The 17084-nt window shown below is 42.2% G+C and overlaps 1 protein-coding gene across 39 annotated transcripts in view; it reads right to left on the bottom strand.

The window, feature by feature from the left end:
* LOC107377453 (protein tyrosine phosphatase receptor type D) overlaps positions 1-17084 on the bottom strand; it is a 677785-nt gene that overhangs the window by 106286 nt on the left and 554415 nt on the right. For all 39 annotated transcript variants that reach the window (XM_070547717.1, XM_070547719.1, XM_054748836.2 and 36 more), the window contains one exon: positions 16492-16633. In XM_070547717.1, the coding sequence (XP_070403818.1) occupies positions 16492-16633 (142 nt within the window). The remainder of the gene's footprint in view (positions 1-16491; positions 16634-17084) is intronic.

Raw genomic sequence — 17084 nt, 5'->3', positions numbered from 1 at the left:
TATTGAGTACACCTTGCTAGTACCGGGTCGGACTCCCTTTTTCCTTCAGAACTGCCTTCTAAAATGGTGTGTCGCTGTGCTCTGCATTGGGCGGGGATGCCTGCTCATCGTTACCCCATTAAGAACGGGACCAGCTCTGGTGTCCAGGAATGGCTGTGTCCTCCGTGCAGCAGTACTGGGACCAGAGTGAGTAGGGTAGTTGTGTGTGTGTTTATGTGTGAGCAAGAGGGTGGGAGTGTGTGACTGTCTGTCAGGTGGGGTCTTGCCCTCCTCCTCTCTCCTGGGATATCTTTTGGTGCAACAACATCCTTGCCTACCCTCCCACTGTAACATTTCCTGCTGGTGGGTGGTGCCTCGGTATGCCTGTGTATTTGCAGCTTCCGTCCATGCTTTCGTTCTTTTTTAAACACAGAAACAGTTTTGTTTACCCGTTTGTAGCTACGGTTTCGCCGACAGCTGCCGGCTTCTTCAGGCTGACGCTGATGGTGGCGCGTCACTTCCTTCTCCGTTTATCTGCGGGCAGCAGAGGACGTTGTCGCCCTCTACTGCCCGCTCTCCCCTCTCCGACGATGCAGTCCCATGCGTGGTCCAGCGTGTAAACTCCGTCGTCCCTGTTCATGGTCCCACATCCACGTCTCCTTATCTCTATTGCTTCCTTGATCCATCTTTTGTATTTTTGTTGTTCAGTGGTTATGATCCGTGTGCTGTCCCAGTCCATTATATGGTTTTCTCTTAAGCAATGATCTGTTACGGCTGACTTTTTTATTGTACTTTCTGCTTCTTCTTTTGCTGCTCTTGTGTGTTTACGATTTGCCTCTTTCTCGCACTCAGTTCTGTGTTCTATTGTCCGTGTATTGAGTTGGCGTCCGGTTTCTCCTATGTATGTTTTATTGCATATTTTGCATGGGATTTCGTAGATGACTCCACATTTTTGTCCAGCTGATATTTTGTCTTTTGGGTACACTAGTCTGTTTCTAACTGTTGTGTATGGCTTTGTTGGTGTGTTTATGTTGTGTTTTTTCATTGTTGCTCTTATTTTTTCCACCAAACAAAACAAAACACCCCACTTAGACCAATAGTTGACAGCATAGGTACACCAACATACAACATGGCAAAAGATATCAGCAGAATCATCAGCCCGTTATTAGGAAATACAGACCAACACTGCAAAAATAGCATAGAATTGGCAAAAGAACTAAAGGAAATTACAATAGAAGACAACGACATACTCATCTCACATGACGTCACATCTCTGTTCACAAAAACACCAACCCAAAAAACCATAGACATAGTAGTTAACAGAATCAGACAAGACAAAACTTTACATAAAAGGACAAACCTCACAGCAGATGACATAGCACAACTGATAGGACTGGTAGCTAACTCCACTTACTTCACATACGACAACACAATATACAAACAACTGGAAGGCTTCGCCATGGGTAACCCGTTATCAGCCACCCTGTGCGAGTTTTTCATGGAAGACCTGGAACAAAAAGCCATAGCCACCGCCCCCCCAAACTGCAAAATAAAACTATGGAAACGCTACGTAGACGACATACTGGAAATCATACCAAAAGGTCAAACAGAAACACTAACACAACACTTAAACAATATTGACGACACGGGCAACATAAAATTCACTTATGAGTTAGAAACAGAAGGCAGCATAGCATTTATGGATATGAAAATCACCAGGCAGACCGACGGGACCCTAAACATAAACACATACAGGAAACCAACACACACAGACCAATATTTATTATGGACATCAGAACACCCCACCATACACAAAATGTCAGTAATCAGAACATTATATCACCGAGCAAACATAATAACAGAAGAGAGAGACCGTAAACAAGAGGACAAACACATACAACACGCTTTAAAGACCTGCAGATACCCGACATGGGCAATAAACAAAGGAAAACAACAAACAAAAACAGAAAGCAAAGAACAACCCAAAAAAAGAACCAGAAACCCAGAAAGACAAGAACCAAAACCAGTGATAACCCTACCATACATCAGAGGCATAACGGAAAAAATAAGAGCAACAATGAAAAAACACAACATAAACACACCAACAAAGCCATACACAACAGTTAGAAACAGACTAGTACACCCAAAAGACAAAATATCAGCTGGACAAAAATGTGGAGTCATCTACGAAATCCCATGCAAAATATGCAATAAAACATACATAGGAGAAACCGGACGCCAACTCAATACACGGACAATAGAACACAGAACGGAGTGCGAGAAAGAGGCAAATCGTAAACACACAAGAGCAGCAAAAGAAGAAGCAGAAAGTACAATAAAAAAGTCAGACGTAACAGATCATTGCTTAAGAGAAAACCATATAATGGACTGGGACAGCACACGGATCATAACCACTGAACAACAAAAATACAAAAGATGGATCAAGGAAGCAATAGAGATAAGGAGACGTGGATGTGGGACCATGAACAGGGACGACGGAGTTTACACGCTGGACCACGCATGGGACTGCATCGTCGGAGAGGGGAGAGCGGGCAGTAGAGGGCGACAACGTCCTCTGCTGCCCGCAGATAAACGGAGAAGGAAGTGACGCGCCACCATCAGCGTCAGCCTGAAGAAGCCGGCAGCTGTCGGCGAAACCGTAGCTACAAACAGGTAAACAAAACTGTTTCTGTGTTTAAAAAAGAACGAAAGCATGGATTTACAAAGACACAGCAAGAACACACCTAAGATGCAGCTTTCGTGTCTGAGAATGTACGTATTTGGCATCTGCCTGCTCACTCCTCATGGTGGCTGCCTGGTGGGGTCCAGACCCCTGGCTCTGTCGGGTCTTTGCTGGGGTTGGGCGCCCTTGGGTCCCGGGCTGCTGAGTTCCAAGCTCGGCCTGCCCTGGAGTGGGCAGCTGCAGGCGGGCCGTGGGGTAGACGTTATCTCCTGGGCCTCTGGCATGACTCATGGCATAAATTCAACAAGGTACTAAATGATAAATGACCCGCACTTGTATAGCGCCTCTCAGAGTAAGGATTCCAAAGCGCTTTACACTACTATGTATCATTCATCCATTCACACACACATTCACACACTGATGGTGATGAGCTACGATGTAGCCACAGCTGCCCTGGGGCACACTGACAAGCATTCCTCAGAGATTCTGGTCCATATTGACATGATAGCATCATGCATTTGCTGCAGATTTGTCAGCTGCACATCCATGATGTGACTCTCCCATTCCACCACATCCCAAAGGTGCTCTATTGGATTCAGATCTGGTGACTGTGGAGGTAATTTGAGTACAGAGAACTCATCATCATGTTCAAGAAACCAGGCTGAGATGATTGGAGCTTTATGACATGGTGCATTATCCTGCTGGAAAAGCCATCAGAATATGGGTAGACTGCGGTCATAAAGGGATGGACATGGTCAACAACAGTACTCAGGTAGGCTGTGGCATTGCAACGATGATTCATTAATACTAAGGGGTCCAAAGTGTGCCAAGAAAATGTCCCTCACACCATTACACCACCACCAGCCTGAACCATTGATACAAGGCAGGATGGATCCATGATTTTATGTTGTTGACCCCAAATTCTGACCCTACCATCCAATTGTCGCAGCAGAAATTAAGACTCACCAGACCAGGCAACATTTTTCCAATCTTCTATTGTCAAAGTTTGGTGAGCCTATATGTGAATTGTAGCCTGAGTTTCCTGTTCTTAGCTGACAGGAGTGGCACCCGATGTGGTCTTCTGCTGCTTTAGCCCCCGTTCAGAGATGCTCTTCTGCATACCTTGGTTGTAATGAGTGATTATTTGAGATACTGTTGCCTTTCTATCAGCTCAAACCAGTCTGGCCATTCTCCTATGACCTCTGGCAACAGGACATTTTTACCCACAGAACTGCTGCTTACTGGATGTTTTACCTTTTCAGACCACTCTTTGTAAACCCTAGAAATGGTTGTGCATGAAAATCCCAGAAGATCATCAGTTTGTTAAATACTCAGGCACCAACAACAATGCCATGTTCAAAACATTCTTCCACATTCTGAAGCTCGGTTTGAACTGCAGCGGACCATCTTGACCGTGTCAACATGCCTAAATGCACTGAGTTGCCACCATGTGATTGGCTGACTGGTAATGTGCGTTAATGAGCAGTTGGACAGGTGTACCCAATAAAGTGGCCAGTGAGTGTATACTCAAAGTGTATCCTCATCACCATATTTATGGTGCTGCCTATGTCAAATATACATCATCACAAGGGGCTGCAAATAATCAGTAATTATCAATATTACTTCATCATAGGTAAAGTTAAAATAAAAAGGGCTTTCAATGCAAAACCAACTTACAAAGATTAAGTTTGGCAAAGAATTGCAGTTACAACTGCAATTTAATAATATATTTAATAAGATACTCTAAATCAGGGTAAGCAATCCTGGTGCTTGAGTGCCACCATCCAGCATGCTTTAGTTGTAGCACTTGTGATTCAGCGGTTGATTCACCTGTTGAGCTACTCATCAAGATCTGCAGAAGTCTGTTAATCACCTGCTGATTATAATTAGGTGTGTTGGAAAAAAGGAAAAACACTAAAACATGCTAGCACTTTAGGACCAGGATTGCCTACCCTTGTTCTAAATGTTGTCATGATGCAGATTGTGGGGCAGCAACATAACATGGAGGCTGAACACTGACTTAGGAGTTTCAGAGTATTTATTTATTTATTTATTTATTTATTTTTAACAAAAATCAACCTCTAGACAGCCTCACCAACATGGCATGATCTGTGGAGGTTGATAGGGAAAAAGTGGTTTTCGTTGACATTACTGCTTAAAAACCATGTTTGCTTGGTATCCTAGGAGACGAGTCTGTAACTCTGTAACTCGAGAAGGCCCCGCCTTCTTCGTCCTGTCTTTTAATAAAACTTACTGTGGGACAGAGAGGGGAAGAGAAGTATGGCAGAGACCCGGAGGGGTTTGTGCCATGTCTTCCCTCCGCTGCTCTGGCCGCACAGCGAAACCACCTCCCTCCTCTTTGTGTGTGCTCATTTCAGGTTTAAGGGTTAAGGATTTTAAGAATAACCCAATAGAGGTGATCTTCCATATGTTGCACCAAGCAGGCATTTATCCTACAATCACAGGTGCAGCCACTCAGTGCAATAAAGGACTACCTACAGCCAGGCCAATGGGACAGAGGGGCATGACAATGTCCATTGTCTGTTTTTGCATTCACACCACAATCGTTTATATCTGCTTACAGTGCTGTAGTAGAAGAGTGGGAAATTAAGGTATATTTCTGCTAATATCATCATTGCAATATTATAATATAGTGGCATGTGTTGTTGTTGAGATCCCTGAAAAGAATTGTCATTTCATTTCCACTAAATGATCACATAGCTTTAGGTGAAATTTTCAGAAACCTTATTTTATTTGGCTTTACTTGGGTTTGTGTGTATTTTCATATATAAAAACATTAATTTGTTTTGTTTTAAATCTCTTAAAATGACCCATCCCGGTGTTCTTCCGAGCCTGCCATCCTCCACGGACATTTTTTACTGTGTTCACTGGTAGGGCAGATTGGACCAGCCAAGCGGAGGGGCATGCAACAGAGATATACGCCACTTCTGGCAAGGCGCCCCAACTCTCCGTAGGCCCTGTGTCATTCATAAACATGACGGATTAGCTGTGATTTTCCTCCATTTACAACGCAAGTGAAGGGAGTGGGAGAAAGAGAGCGCGAGCGGAGAGGGAGCGTTCGTGTCGGATGCCCCTTTAGGGTGGTGCCAGAATGGATGGGCAAAAAAGGGAGATGAAAAGGAGAGATGAAGCAGGAAAGGCGGAGAGGAGGCCTTTCTCTACAGGCCTGGCTGGGCAAGCAGCAAGGCAGGAAGCCAGGCACAAAGCGCCATTTACGCTCAGATGCTCCCCTCCCTCTTTTTGTTTTACAGACTACACATCATCTCAGCCAGACGTACTGTTTTGAGTAAAGATCACTTCGGGCAAAAAGAGAAGAGATATGAACCCTGTTCTTCGTCAGATGTGTCTTCAGTCCATCAAACTTAATTTTCATCACCTGAGCATTTCAAATTTTAGTCCCAACATTGTAATGCTTTTTTTTTTTGCCTTGTCATGTTTAAAACTCATGTCAATTCCTGTACAAAAATGACAATATGCTATTTCAAAGTTCAATTATGTGTCAGTCTTTATCAAGAAATAACTAAATTATCCAAACCAGTTCAATAATTCAGTCTGAACAAGGACAGCTTACGAACACCACAAGTGTGGAGCTAGTATTGGGACAATATTACAAATAACTTGTACCAAGTCTTGTAACTTGTAACATGTTTTGCAACTGTAACTATAGTTTTGTAGCATGCAATTCAAATTGTGTAACTTGTAACCTCTCTTTTACACAAAATTCTCATTTTGTAACATGAAATTCACATTTTGTAACACATAACTTTTGTTTTGTAACATGTAATTCTACTGAGGTGTGAGTTTTGAGAGTTGTGGTTTTAAACTTGTACATAAATGTTTTTTCTGCAAACTACAAAATTAAAGTTTCATGTTACGTACCAAAAGTTGCATGTTACAAAACGAGAATGACATGCCTCAAACTAAAGTTACGTGTTAAAAAACGTTAATTACATGCTACGAAACAAAAGTTACATTTACAAAACATGTGTCAAGTTACAAAACTTGGTATAAGTTACATGTAATATTGTCCCAATCCTAGTTCCATACAAGAAGCCAAAATAGGTTGGGGCTCAAGAGAGCTTGAGCTTCCTACCTAGAAGACAAAACACAGAAGGCAAAGAGATGCTGGGTTACTTTAGCCTTCATGTAATATATGTAGCAGGCGGTTTTGTTTGTTCCAACGAGGTATTCGTAATGTTTGTTGGGAATATAAACAAGTCTTGATGTTAAAAAAAGAGTGTTTGTTGGGTGTGTTACTTCACAATCATCAGTTGTTGTTGACACGTCTGCAAAGATCCTATGAAGTTTAATCACTTTGTGCGTGACGGTATCAGATACCTTTATGATTCAAGGCTTATGGTTGCTCTATTTGAACATCAAGCCATTAAACTAAGACAGATACTCTTAAGAGAGACATGTGGCGTAAGGACCTGAGGAAACTGACTTCATATGAGTTGACTTCCTTCTGGGAAAGGAAAAGCCTAGCACCAGTCGTCTCAATAATTTAGATAGCTAAAAGCCTGCTACAGCAGAAGCCGGGACAGAGATTATTCATGCTTGCTACCATCCTGCACAGAGGACCTTTTGGCTTTCAACGAGCTCTAATGGAAAACGGGGTTACGTCAGGTTTTTCAGCCCGAGCAGACAGGCAGAATTCCTCAACTAGAAGTAAGTGTGGGAGACAATGGGTATCACGAAAGGCTGTGGCTGAGGATGTTTCAGGTTGAAATACAGCTCTATCACTACATGTCGTCAGATTATACAGCTGATGAAATACAAAACAAGGAAATGCAACATTTTGTCCTCTTTTTTTTTCCCAGAATAAGTCCTGACACATTCCTGCTGCAGTGACCATAATGTTGTATAGACAATTTAACACGCCCTTCCTGCTACATCAATTTCCAACAAAGTTGTTTGGTTCTAATTAGTAAGCAACCTTACATGGCTTGAGAAGTTTCTCAAGATCATTAGATGCATTAAGGATGACCCCGCTGTATCCAGTTAATCTAGTAGAAAATTACTTTTGAACGCAGCTAAGATCAAAGCTGCTAATATTAGCGCCCCTCAGCTACCTGGCTCAGACTCTCACACGCTTCTCATTTTGTGACCTTGTGTTTCCGCTAGTCTCGCCAATGACATATTCTTCCATGAAAATGTATCGTGCTCAGCCATAAAATGCAGCAGCAGGAAACGGTTTCCACTGTGACTTGCGAGAAACTGCGGTCAGGCCTCAAATGTTGAGTTGACACAGTTTGTGTATCAGTTACAGAGCAGTCCATTCACAAGCTGGAGAGTCAGACAGAAATGGAAATTAATATGTGATAAGAATCTTAATACAATCTTAAAATCAAGAAAGATGTGTTTTTCAATTTCATAGAAAATGTTACCGTCTCTTGGACCAGAGACATGACTGTAAAGGTGGCATGATATCCCAGAAATGTGCTACGCCCCCTGTTGTCCTGGAAGGGAATTGCTCCCAGAGCAACCGAGATGGGTGGAAGGGAAAATGCCTCCATCAATGTGTGTGTGACTCCAAATCTGCGCTAACGGAGACACATAAATCAGGCGTTACCCTTAGGTTTTTACATTACCCCTTTCATTTTTAGCTACTGTTTGTTTTTCTGCTCAGACGTTTAACTTCCTCATTAAAGTTGAGCCCCTTTATGCTGTCTGACTCAATCAAGCCTTTCACACAATCAACACCGGACACATGACCTGGCTCTCTCTCTGTTTATTAGTGTATTAATTACCAGGATAGATGATGATGCCAGACTCAGGTGGACAAGGGCACCTCTTGTCCATATGTATGGGAATGACAGCTGGTCACAATTTCCATCAATGAGCCTATAACCTTTCAAGTGAGCACATCTGAATTTTGACTTTAGCGTAGGGCTCTATGTTATGGCTGGAGCCTTTTTGTGTTGTGATTTCATTTTTCTGTGCATTTTTATGTTGCATCTGAGGAGCCTGCCTGCAGACTATGGCCTGTTGGCACACCCTTGCTCCTCCCTGCACCAGCTGAGCTGGGTTTTCATCAGCCACAAATTGTTTAAAGGACCAGCTGGAGCTCCTCACCAATGGGGACAATAGTGCAGAGCTGCCTTTCCTCTGGTCTGTTGTCTCCCACTTAGAACTTCGATATTGTGCTCTTTAGAGTTATGTTACATGTTACTGTTTGAACCTGTTTTGGTAAAAGGGGATTTAGATCCATGGTGGTTAATAGTAATAATAGTCATCTTTTCTGAATTAAGAGAAAAGTAAATAAAACTTTTGTTAATTTTCCTTTGTGTCACACGTCCTCCATGTTACCCCAGGCCCCCTAGACACCTGGTTGTAACACTCTACTTTTGTTTAACATTTTATGAAATTAGAATCCCATCATAAAAAGTGTTAAAACTTGTACTGTTATGGTCTTTTGTTGCACTTAATCTAATTTAATGGGAGGAAAATGTCCATATTTTTATAATATATAAATTTTATAATATAAATCAGTACTGCAAGGACGGCGAGATCTATGAGCAGCAGGGAAGCGAGGATACATCCCTCATTTGCCAAAATCAGTAATTAATAATTTTTGTATGCTTTATTAAAGTGAGTGTAGCGTCACAAACATGTACAAACTTATCTATCATGGTCAGAGGGAAGTAATAGGACCCAGCAGATGTTTTCTCCCAGACTGTTAGCACTCACATCCATCTTTATGGCAGTGGTTGTTTGTTTTAAATCATCCTGCATGTTATTGAAACAAGCTTTTCTGATTAAACTGTTGGTTATGCAGATTTTTGTGTTTGTTGTTTTATGAGGAGCTATCAATATCAGCTCGGTCCGTTAGGTCAATCTTTTTAATTATGATTTTCATGAAACACCAAATGGACGTGGAGATAACAGACTGTCGGCACGTGAAGTGCCACATCTCCCTGCATGCTGACTTAAGTGAAGTGGAAAAAGCTCTTAGAAGAGAGCTTATTCACATGCAAAACAAACCAACAACAACAAAAAATATCCCACAGTGAGTCAGCTTTTTTCCCTCCAAATGGATTCTTCTACGTAAGGAAATGCATTCTTCTGACAAAATTGAATGTTCCATGTGGCAGCACAGGTCTCGCCAGTAAAAAACAGAAAAGCTTCCGGAGAATTTTACAGACGCTGCTGGCTACCTCCTCTCCTCTACCCCTCTTTTTTTTGCAAGCCACTGATCACGAACACAGTAATTTAACAATGGTCACTCGCTTCTTTCAGAGTGCTACATTTGCTCTGACAGACCCAGAGTGCTGACACAGCATTTATCTTCCTAAGCGATTCTGAGCATGTGGACCAGTTTCTGCACTTGTTGGAGGAAGAGCAATGGCAGATGATTAATGGTGTTCAAGAAGCGAGAATTAGAGCAAATTTCATCATTATTATTGGGAACTTTTGATCAACATCTTTATACTTTTTAAATAAGAAAGAGCTGACCACGTACAATGTCTCCAAATAATCACCGATGGTGTAGCTGCCTTAGGAAGCATTCGCCTAAACCATACAGCCCTGACTGTTCCGTTGCACCATTCCATACAAATGGAAATGATGCATTCTGTTTTTCCGTCACAGGAGAGCGGCTCCCCATTTTCCGCTCCCACTGTTGAGTTGTGCACAGCAGCATAAGTTTGCTCGCTTGTGTGCGGGGGCACAGGAAATGGCTGTTGACAGCATAATGGGACTATGAAGATGCAATATAAATCCTTAATCATGCCTGAATCATGAACTGCAAGCACTCAAATGCACACATCATTCTGCTGGAACTGCCATTAGTGGGGAGTCTGGACCCTGAGCTGTGTTGTGTGGCTACGTTTCTCTCCAAGTAGTTAATAGATTTCCAGCTGTGCTAATATTGCACAGCGATAGACGGTATTTGTGCAAACGCTGCATGAGCACACACATGCAGAAATTAGATCAAGATGAACTAAATGTAAAGGTGTAAGATGCATACGGGGCCAGTCATCTCAGAGTTAATGAAAACAGTTTTTTTTAAGTGCATGAGGAAAACTTGTCCCTCCTGGCATCGGCTGGCAGATTTGACTCAGAACATCATTACGTTTTCAGGGTTCGTCTTTGATGCAAATCACCTCTCTAAGCCTGGAAGTTCATTACTAATGGCAGTTCCCATCAAGCCGGATACCCCATCTGAATACTAATATCCCACGGTACTTTGGATTCGTCACCTCAAGTCCCGTCTCCTTATAACATGACAATTACAACAATGCGCTTTTCCTTCATGGAATTAGGCATCGCCCCCTGTGGCGATCTTTCCCCAACAGATGCCTTGGAGTTCTTTCCACAGATCATTGGGGCCTAAATGAACTAAATGAACAGCCGCTTTATATGTATTAGGCCTTTGTCTTTATTTGCTTACTCGTTTATGTCTTCAAATTTGCGTTATTTCTGCTGAGGTTTAATATGTCTTTTAATGAAATGGTTTAAACATTTTTGGTGGTAGTGGTAGAACTGACAAATGTGTATCAGCAGTTTGTGCATCTGCACACCAGCAGGGCTGGATTACTGGTACAGTAAAAAGCATTTTGGTCTCAGGAAGCTTTTTTGTATTTAAATAATGTATAACACACTTTTGAGTTAACCACATGATCTTATATATTCACACAGAAGCCCACCCGGTTATTTTACTCCAGAGTGAGAAGTGTTATTATATTTGGGAACACTTAACAATAAGCAATATTAAACTATTAAGTAAAGTATTAACATTAACAACTGCTTAACCATATTAGGTAATGCATCAGACACACCCCTGGCCCATCGTCCTAATATTAGGGACACTTAATAGTAAACAATAACGGTAACGTTTAAAACGGGACTCTTATCGTAAAGTGATATATATTTGCTTGGGGGGGGGGGGGTTATAGATATTGGAGAAAAGTAGTAATTGATCAATACTAGATTTTACGAAAATTTTCTGGTGTCAACGTAGAAAACGTCAGTACACTTCATTGTAGTTGATTTGTCAAGCTGTGAGTATGGAGGTCAAATAGAGGTCAATGGTGTGAGTTATCAAAAGGCCGATGGCAGTCTCTAGACATCAGAGCAGCTGATTACTGATACAAAATGCCAAATTATTTTAAAAATTCTAATGACCTTGCATATAATTTTTTAATCTGACAAAACTTAAATATTTATGTAAATAAGCTTTTATTTTACTGAGTACTAGATACATTTGTGTGTGTGTGTGTGTGTCTGCTCTGTCTTCTCAAATCCCCAGTGAGTCACGGTGGATGGCTGCTTAAACTGAGCCAGGATCAGTTGGAGGTTTCCTCTCTACTGTCACTACATGTTTGCTTAGTTTTGTCAGTGACTTGATGGAATCTGCTGGGTTTTCTCACAAGGGAATCTTTTAACTAGTTGGCAAAATTAATGGAACTCAATTGGAAAGTTTACTTTGTGAAGTGCCTTGAAACGACTCTTGTCATGATTTGGTGCTATATAAAAAACTGAACTGAATATTCAATTCAATTCCAAATGTATTCAAAATATATAAAGAGGGCTGCACAGTGGTGCAGTGGTTAGCATTGTTGCCTTGGAGCAAGAAGGTCTTGGATTCAAATCCCAACTTGTGATCTTTCTGCATGGAGTTTGCATGTTCTTCCTGTGCATGCGTGGGTTCTCTGCGGGTACTTCGGCTTCCTCACATAGCCCAAAAACATGACTTGCAGGCTGATTGGTTTCTCTAAATTGTCCTTAGGTGTAGGTGTGTGTGTGTGTGTGTGTGTGTGTGTGTGTGTGTGTGTGTGTGTGTGTGTGTGTGTGTGTGTGTGTGTGTGTGTGTGTGTGTGTGTGTGTGTGTGTGTGTGTGTGTGTGTGTGTGTGTGTGTGTGTGTGTGTGTGTGTGTGTGTGTGTGTGTGTGTGTGTGTGTGTGTGTGTGTGTGTGTGTGTGTGTGTGTGTGTGTGTGTGTGTGTGTGCGCGCGCGCGCGCGCGCGCGTGCGCGTGGTTGTTTGTCCTGTGTGTCTCTGTTCTGCCCTGCGATGGACTGGCAACCCGTCAGGGTGTGCCCTGCCTGTTTGCCCAGAGATTGCTGGAGATAGACACCTGCCCCCGTGACCTTACGTGGACAATCGGGTTTAGATAATGGATGGAATAAATAAAAAACTCAGCTAGTTGTAGCCTTCTGTTTGGTATTTAGGCGAAAATAAACAAGCACAGTAAATACCTGAATAAAAGATGGTAAATATAAATATCTGTTGATTGATTGGTTTGGCTGTCAATGATGTTAATGCGACCTCAGTTTTCTCATGTGCATTAAGTTTTAAATGAACCGCTGATGCATGGCTCAGACAAAATACCAGCACTTAATATCAAAGAAAAAAAGTTAAATAAATGCACATTTGCATTAAAAATTAGCAACTGGTAACCAAATCCTCCACAGTGGAAGTTTTTGTATATGTGGACTTGCAGGCTGATTGGTACACGGCTTCGTATTTGCACAAAAGCCGAGGAAAGAAAAAAGAAAAATCCCACTCTTGGTTTTCTATTTTTTGGTGCCTGATAGGTCTGTACTCGCCCTCAATACATTGATGGGAAAGGAGGAGAGCGAGAGAAAAAGAGCAGGAGAGCAAAATGGAAATAGTAATAAACATGCTAATGCTAGGCCGCGAAGACGGAAAGAGCAGCTTCTATCCGTCCCTCAGCTATCTGCTGTTGTGTGTGTGTGTGTGTAGGGGAAAATAGAGATAGAGCAAGAGTGAAAGGAAAAAAGAATTGTGTGCAGAATTGCATGAGAGTAAGGGGACGTACACACACCTGTGCATGTTTATACACAAATATGCACACAATCACGAAACAGGAGAGAGCTGCACGTGAACGCGCCACCGTTCTCTTTCAATCGGCATCTGGAGACAGTGCAAAGGGCCTTTTGGTGGAGATAAGGGGTGGGGGGGCTTCAGAGACTCGCCGAGCCAGCACCCCTTTCAATGGGGAACTCATTTGCCATGTTGTGTAATTGTGAAACATAATAGAGCGCACCTTATTCAAACAACCCACGTCTTGTTATTCTAACAGCGTCTTCTCCATTCGCGGCCGAACAAAGTCGTGTGTTTGGAGCGATATAAGGCTGTCTTTTCAGCTTGGGGCCACAAAATTAGCCTTTGAGAGGGAATGTTGTGTGTAATCAAGATAAAATGCTGCTCACTATTCTTGATATGGGTCACCTGACATCCTGCCCTGGCTGCTCTCAAACCCACTTGACCTTTACCGCTTGTGTTGTGGCAGGTATTTGTCCAAAAATGCCACGTTGAGCCATGGAGGAGGTTAGCACCCAAGATGCAGAAACCAAGAACGACACAAGGCAGGAGCGAAATCAAATTAAAATCCTTTAATTAGGAAGAGAGTCCAAAATTCAAAAATCCAAAAAGGGCAGGAAGCCAAGCCAAAAGTCAGTAACCCGACTAACAAAAACAAAAAGCTCTTTGATGAGCAAAACCTAGATTCACTAGGAGGTACAGAACAACACTGACAACGACAAAGGGCCGACAAGCACTGAGAGACACAGACAGGGTTATATACACAGGGGCTGGGTGATTAGGAGACGAGGAGCAGGTGCGTGGGGAATTGGGCACAGGTGAAACAAATGAACTGAGGGAAGAGGCAGAAATAAGCAGGGGAGAAACCCATATCCTAAAACTATAAACCAAAGCTACTAAAACAACCCAAACTAAACTTAAACCCTGTAGAACAAAGGCACAGGGGAATCTAAAAATAAGTAAACAAATGATCTAAGTGGGGAGCGAGAACTGAGGAGAGACTAGGAGAACATGAGGGAAACCTGGAGGGGGCTGGGGACCACAGGGACACAGAACATGACAAAAAAAACAGGGTTTAAACAATCACTGATCACTAGAAGGTACAGGATAAGCGTGTGGAAAACAAACGGTGCTGCCGAGCATGCTGCTGCATTTCCTGCACGGTCAAATGAATATCAAAGCCAAGATGAAAAATGACTGATTTGAAAATTATTGCTGTGCTTTTTCATTAAACCACCGCAGGCAAGGAAAGGACAGCTATTTGCATAATTTAACTGGCATCTTAATTATTGTGTCAGAAATCTGTATGCAAATGACTTAAGTCACTTACAAAGGAAAACTTACTTGGCTAAAGAGCTAATGGACTAAATCTGATCAAGTCAGAGAACATAACGAGTTTAGATCAGGTGACAGATGGAAAAAAGAGGAGAGGAAAGAAATGTTAAACAGATTAAAGCAACCTTACCTGTGTTAGCTGGAGGGTAGTGCACATCAGTGGTGCGTGTGTGGACAGTACTATGCAAAAGTTTTCAATCAGCTTCTCATTCTTTAAGTTTGCTCCTGAGTTCCCAGACATTCTTGTGATCTTTCAAAATGGTCTTCAAGGTTTTCCTTTAGACTTCAGCTGCTTCTTTAAAAACTCACGTTCCGTCTAGGTCTTTTATTTGACCATATTACGCAGTTTACATGAAAAAACATCTACCTACCTACAGTTTTTGAATATCAACTTGTTTGAAAATAGTAAAATTTGCCATTTGTACCAAAAAATATCAAAAATATGTAAATAAATCCACAATGCTTCTTCTTTAATTATATACTGTAAAATCAAGTTTTCAGCTCAGGGTGCAAAATAATAAATTTGTATGCTAAACTGTTATTTTTCAGCATAAGTGTGAACAAAGCTTGTCCTGTTCACAGTCACCTGGTATTACAGTGGCAGTTACCCCCATGAAGACCTGTTCCAAGTTAAAAATGTCCGGAGTAGAGCCTAACCCTGGGTGTCCACCGGCTGGACTAGCGGAACGTAACGTAATAGAAGTGTTTCGCCCACGAGCTCCCTTCCCACCGGTAGAGTTTCTGACGAAAAAACGTTCCACGCAGATGGTCCTGTGAGGTCACAAAATGACCAGAGAACCGCAGGACAACGTGTGATTTGGGCAGTTCACGTGATAACAAGCATGGAGAAAGATGGCCGCATGTATCCAAAAAGTTCTTTGGTTTATTTTCTATAAGTTCTGTTTACTTGGGCTTCAGAGATTTCACAGGAAATTGCACATTTTGTTTACTAGTTAAGCAACTGGAAATCTGCGCATGAATTTTATTTTGAAAGCTTCCAGATGTTTTACACTGCTTTCCTGTTTGACACCCTGTCTGACCCAATCTGAACTGCTTAACTTGAAGCGTGAAAGTGTCGGTCGTAAAAAAATCAACTCAAAGAAAAAGTGATGTGCCCAACAGCTCAGTGGCCTAGTGGTATGAGTGTCCAGGCTGGGACTGGGAGATCATGGGTCAAATCCCGGTTGGGTCATACCAATGCCTCCCTGGTTGATGCTAAGCTTCAAGGGGTTGGATTGGGGGGTTAAACCGCCAAATTGGTCCCGAGCGCGACCGTCTCTGCAGCTCACCGCTCCCCACGGGGATGGATCGAAAACGGAGGACAAATTTCATCACACACCAGTGCTTGTGACATCTGCTGGGACAAATTGGGACAGCAGTAGCTCAGGAGGTAGAGTGGGTTGTCCAGTAAGTTTGCAGGCTCGATTGCGGCTGAAAGACAACCGTAGATTCCGCCCCACGACTGAGTTCTGTCTATGGGTCGTGGCTAGAGTAAATAGTCACATTCATAGATGAAGCATCCAAAGAAAACTTTGAAGTATTTTTCTTTGATCAGGACCTTTTTAAAAGATTTAAAAGTCTGGCTCATGTGAAGCTAAACACAAAGAAATGACTGATAACTCTTGCATTGTACTGAATGCAGTACACATTATTTTAATTTCTTTTTAGGTTGTGGAGAAGGACCTACCACGTAAAACAGTCAGTCTGGTGGTAGCACTCGTCTCTCCAACACTGTTGGAGGCGACACACTCGTATATGGCTTCATCTCTGGGCGTGCGCAATGGCTGGATTCTTAGCACGGAACCAGAGCCGTCATCGAACTCAATCACCTGCAGGTGCGAGAGACAGGATATGTTAAAGGAGATTTTTTTGTTCACAATGGGTTCGGGACCTTCCACAGTAAATAAAATATAAAAACAAAACAAAAAGAAGACAGTTAAACAACACTGATGATGACAAAATGTGCTTCCTATGACATAAACAGAAGCCATTGCCTACCTTTAAGTGAAAGATAGTGATTTGGTGTATATTTGTGAAGAATTTGATTGCTTGTATGTGTCCACCATTTTCTTTTTTATTCCTTCTTAGTCAGTGTGACGTTGTGCGTTAACTTGTAAAGTAGCAGATGTTGCTGACAAACTTTAAGAATGGGGGAGGCGATGCTGCTCCGGAATAATTTGCTGAGATCTTGGGTTGCAGTGTGAAATTTTAAATCAAAATGTTTCCCACTCTTAAAGTTAACACAGAATCCCCTGATATATAAATGGATCACACTTAATT

Source organism: Nothobranchius furzeri, chromosome 2, assembly GCF_043380555.1.
Source record: "Nothobranchius furzeri strain GRZ-AD chromosome 2, NfurGRZ-RIMD1, whole genome shotgun sequence".
Classification (NCBI taxonomy): Eukaryota; Metazoa; Chordata; class Actinopteri; order Cyprinodontiformes; family Nothobranchiidae; genus Nothobranchius; species Nothobranchius furzeri.
Note: the sequence above shows the minus strand (reverse complement) of the source record. Positions and strands in the feature narration are given on the sequence as shown.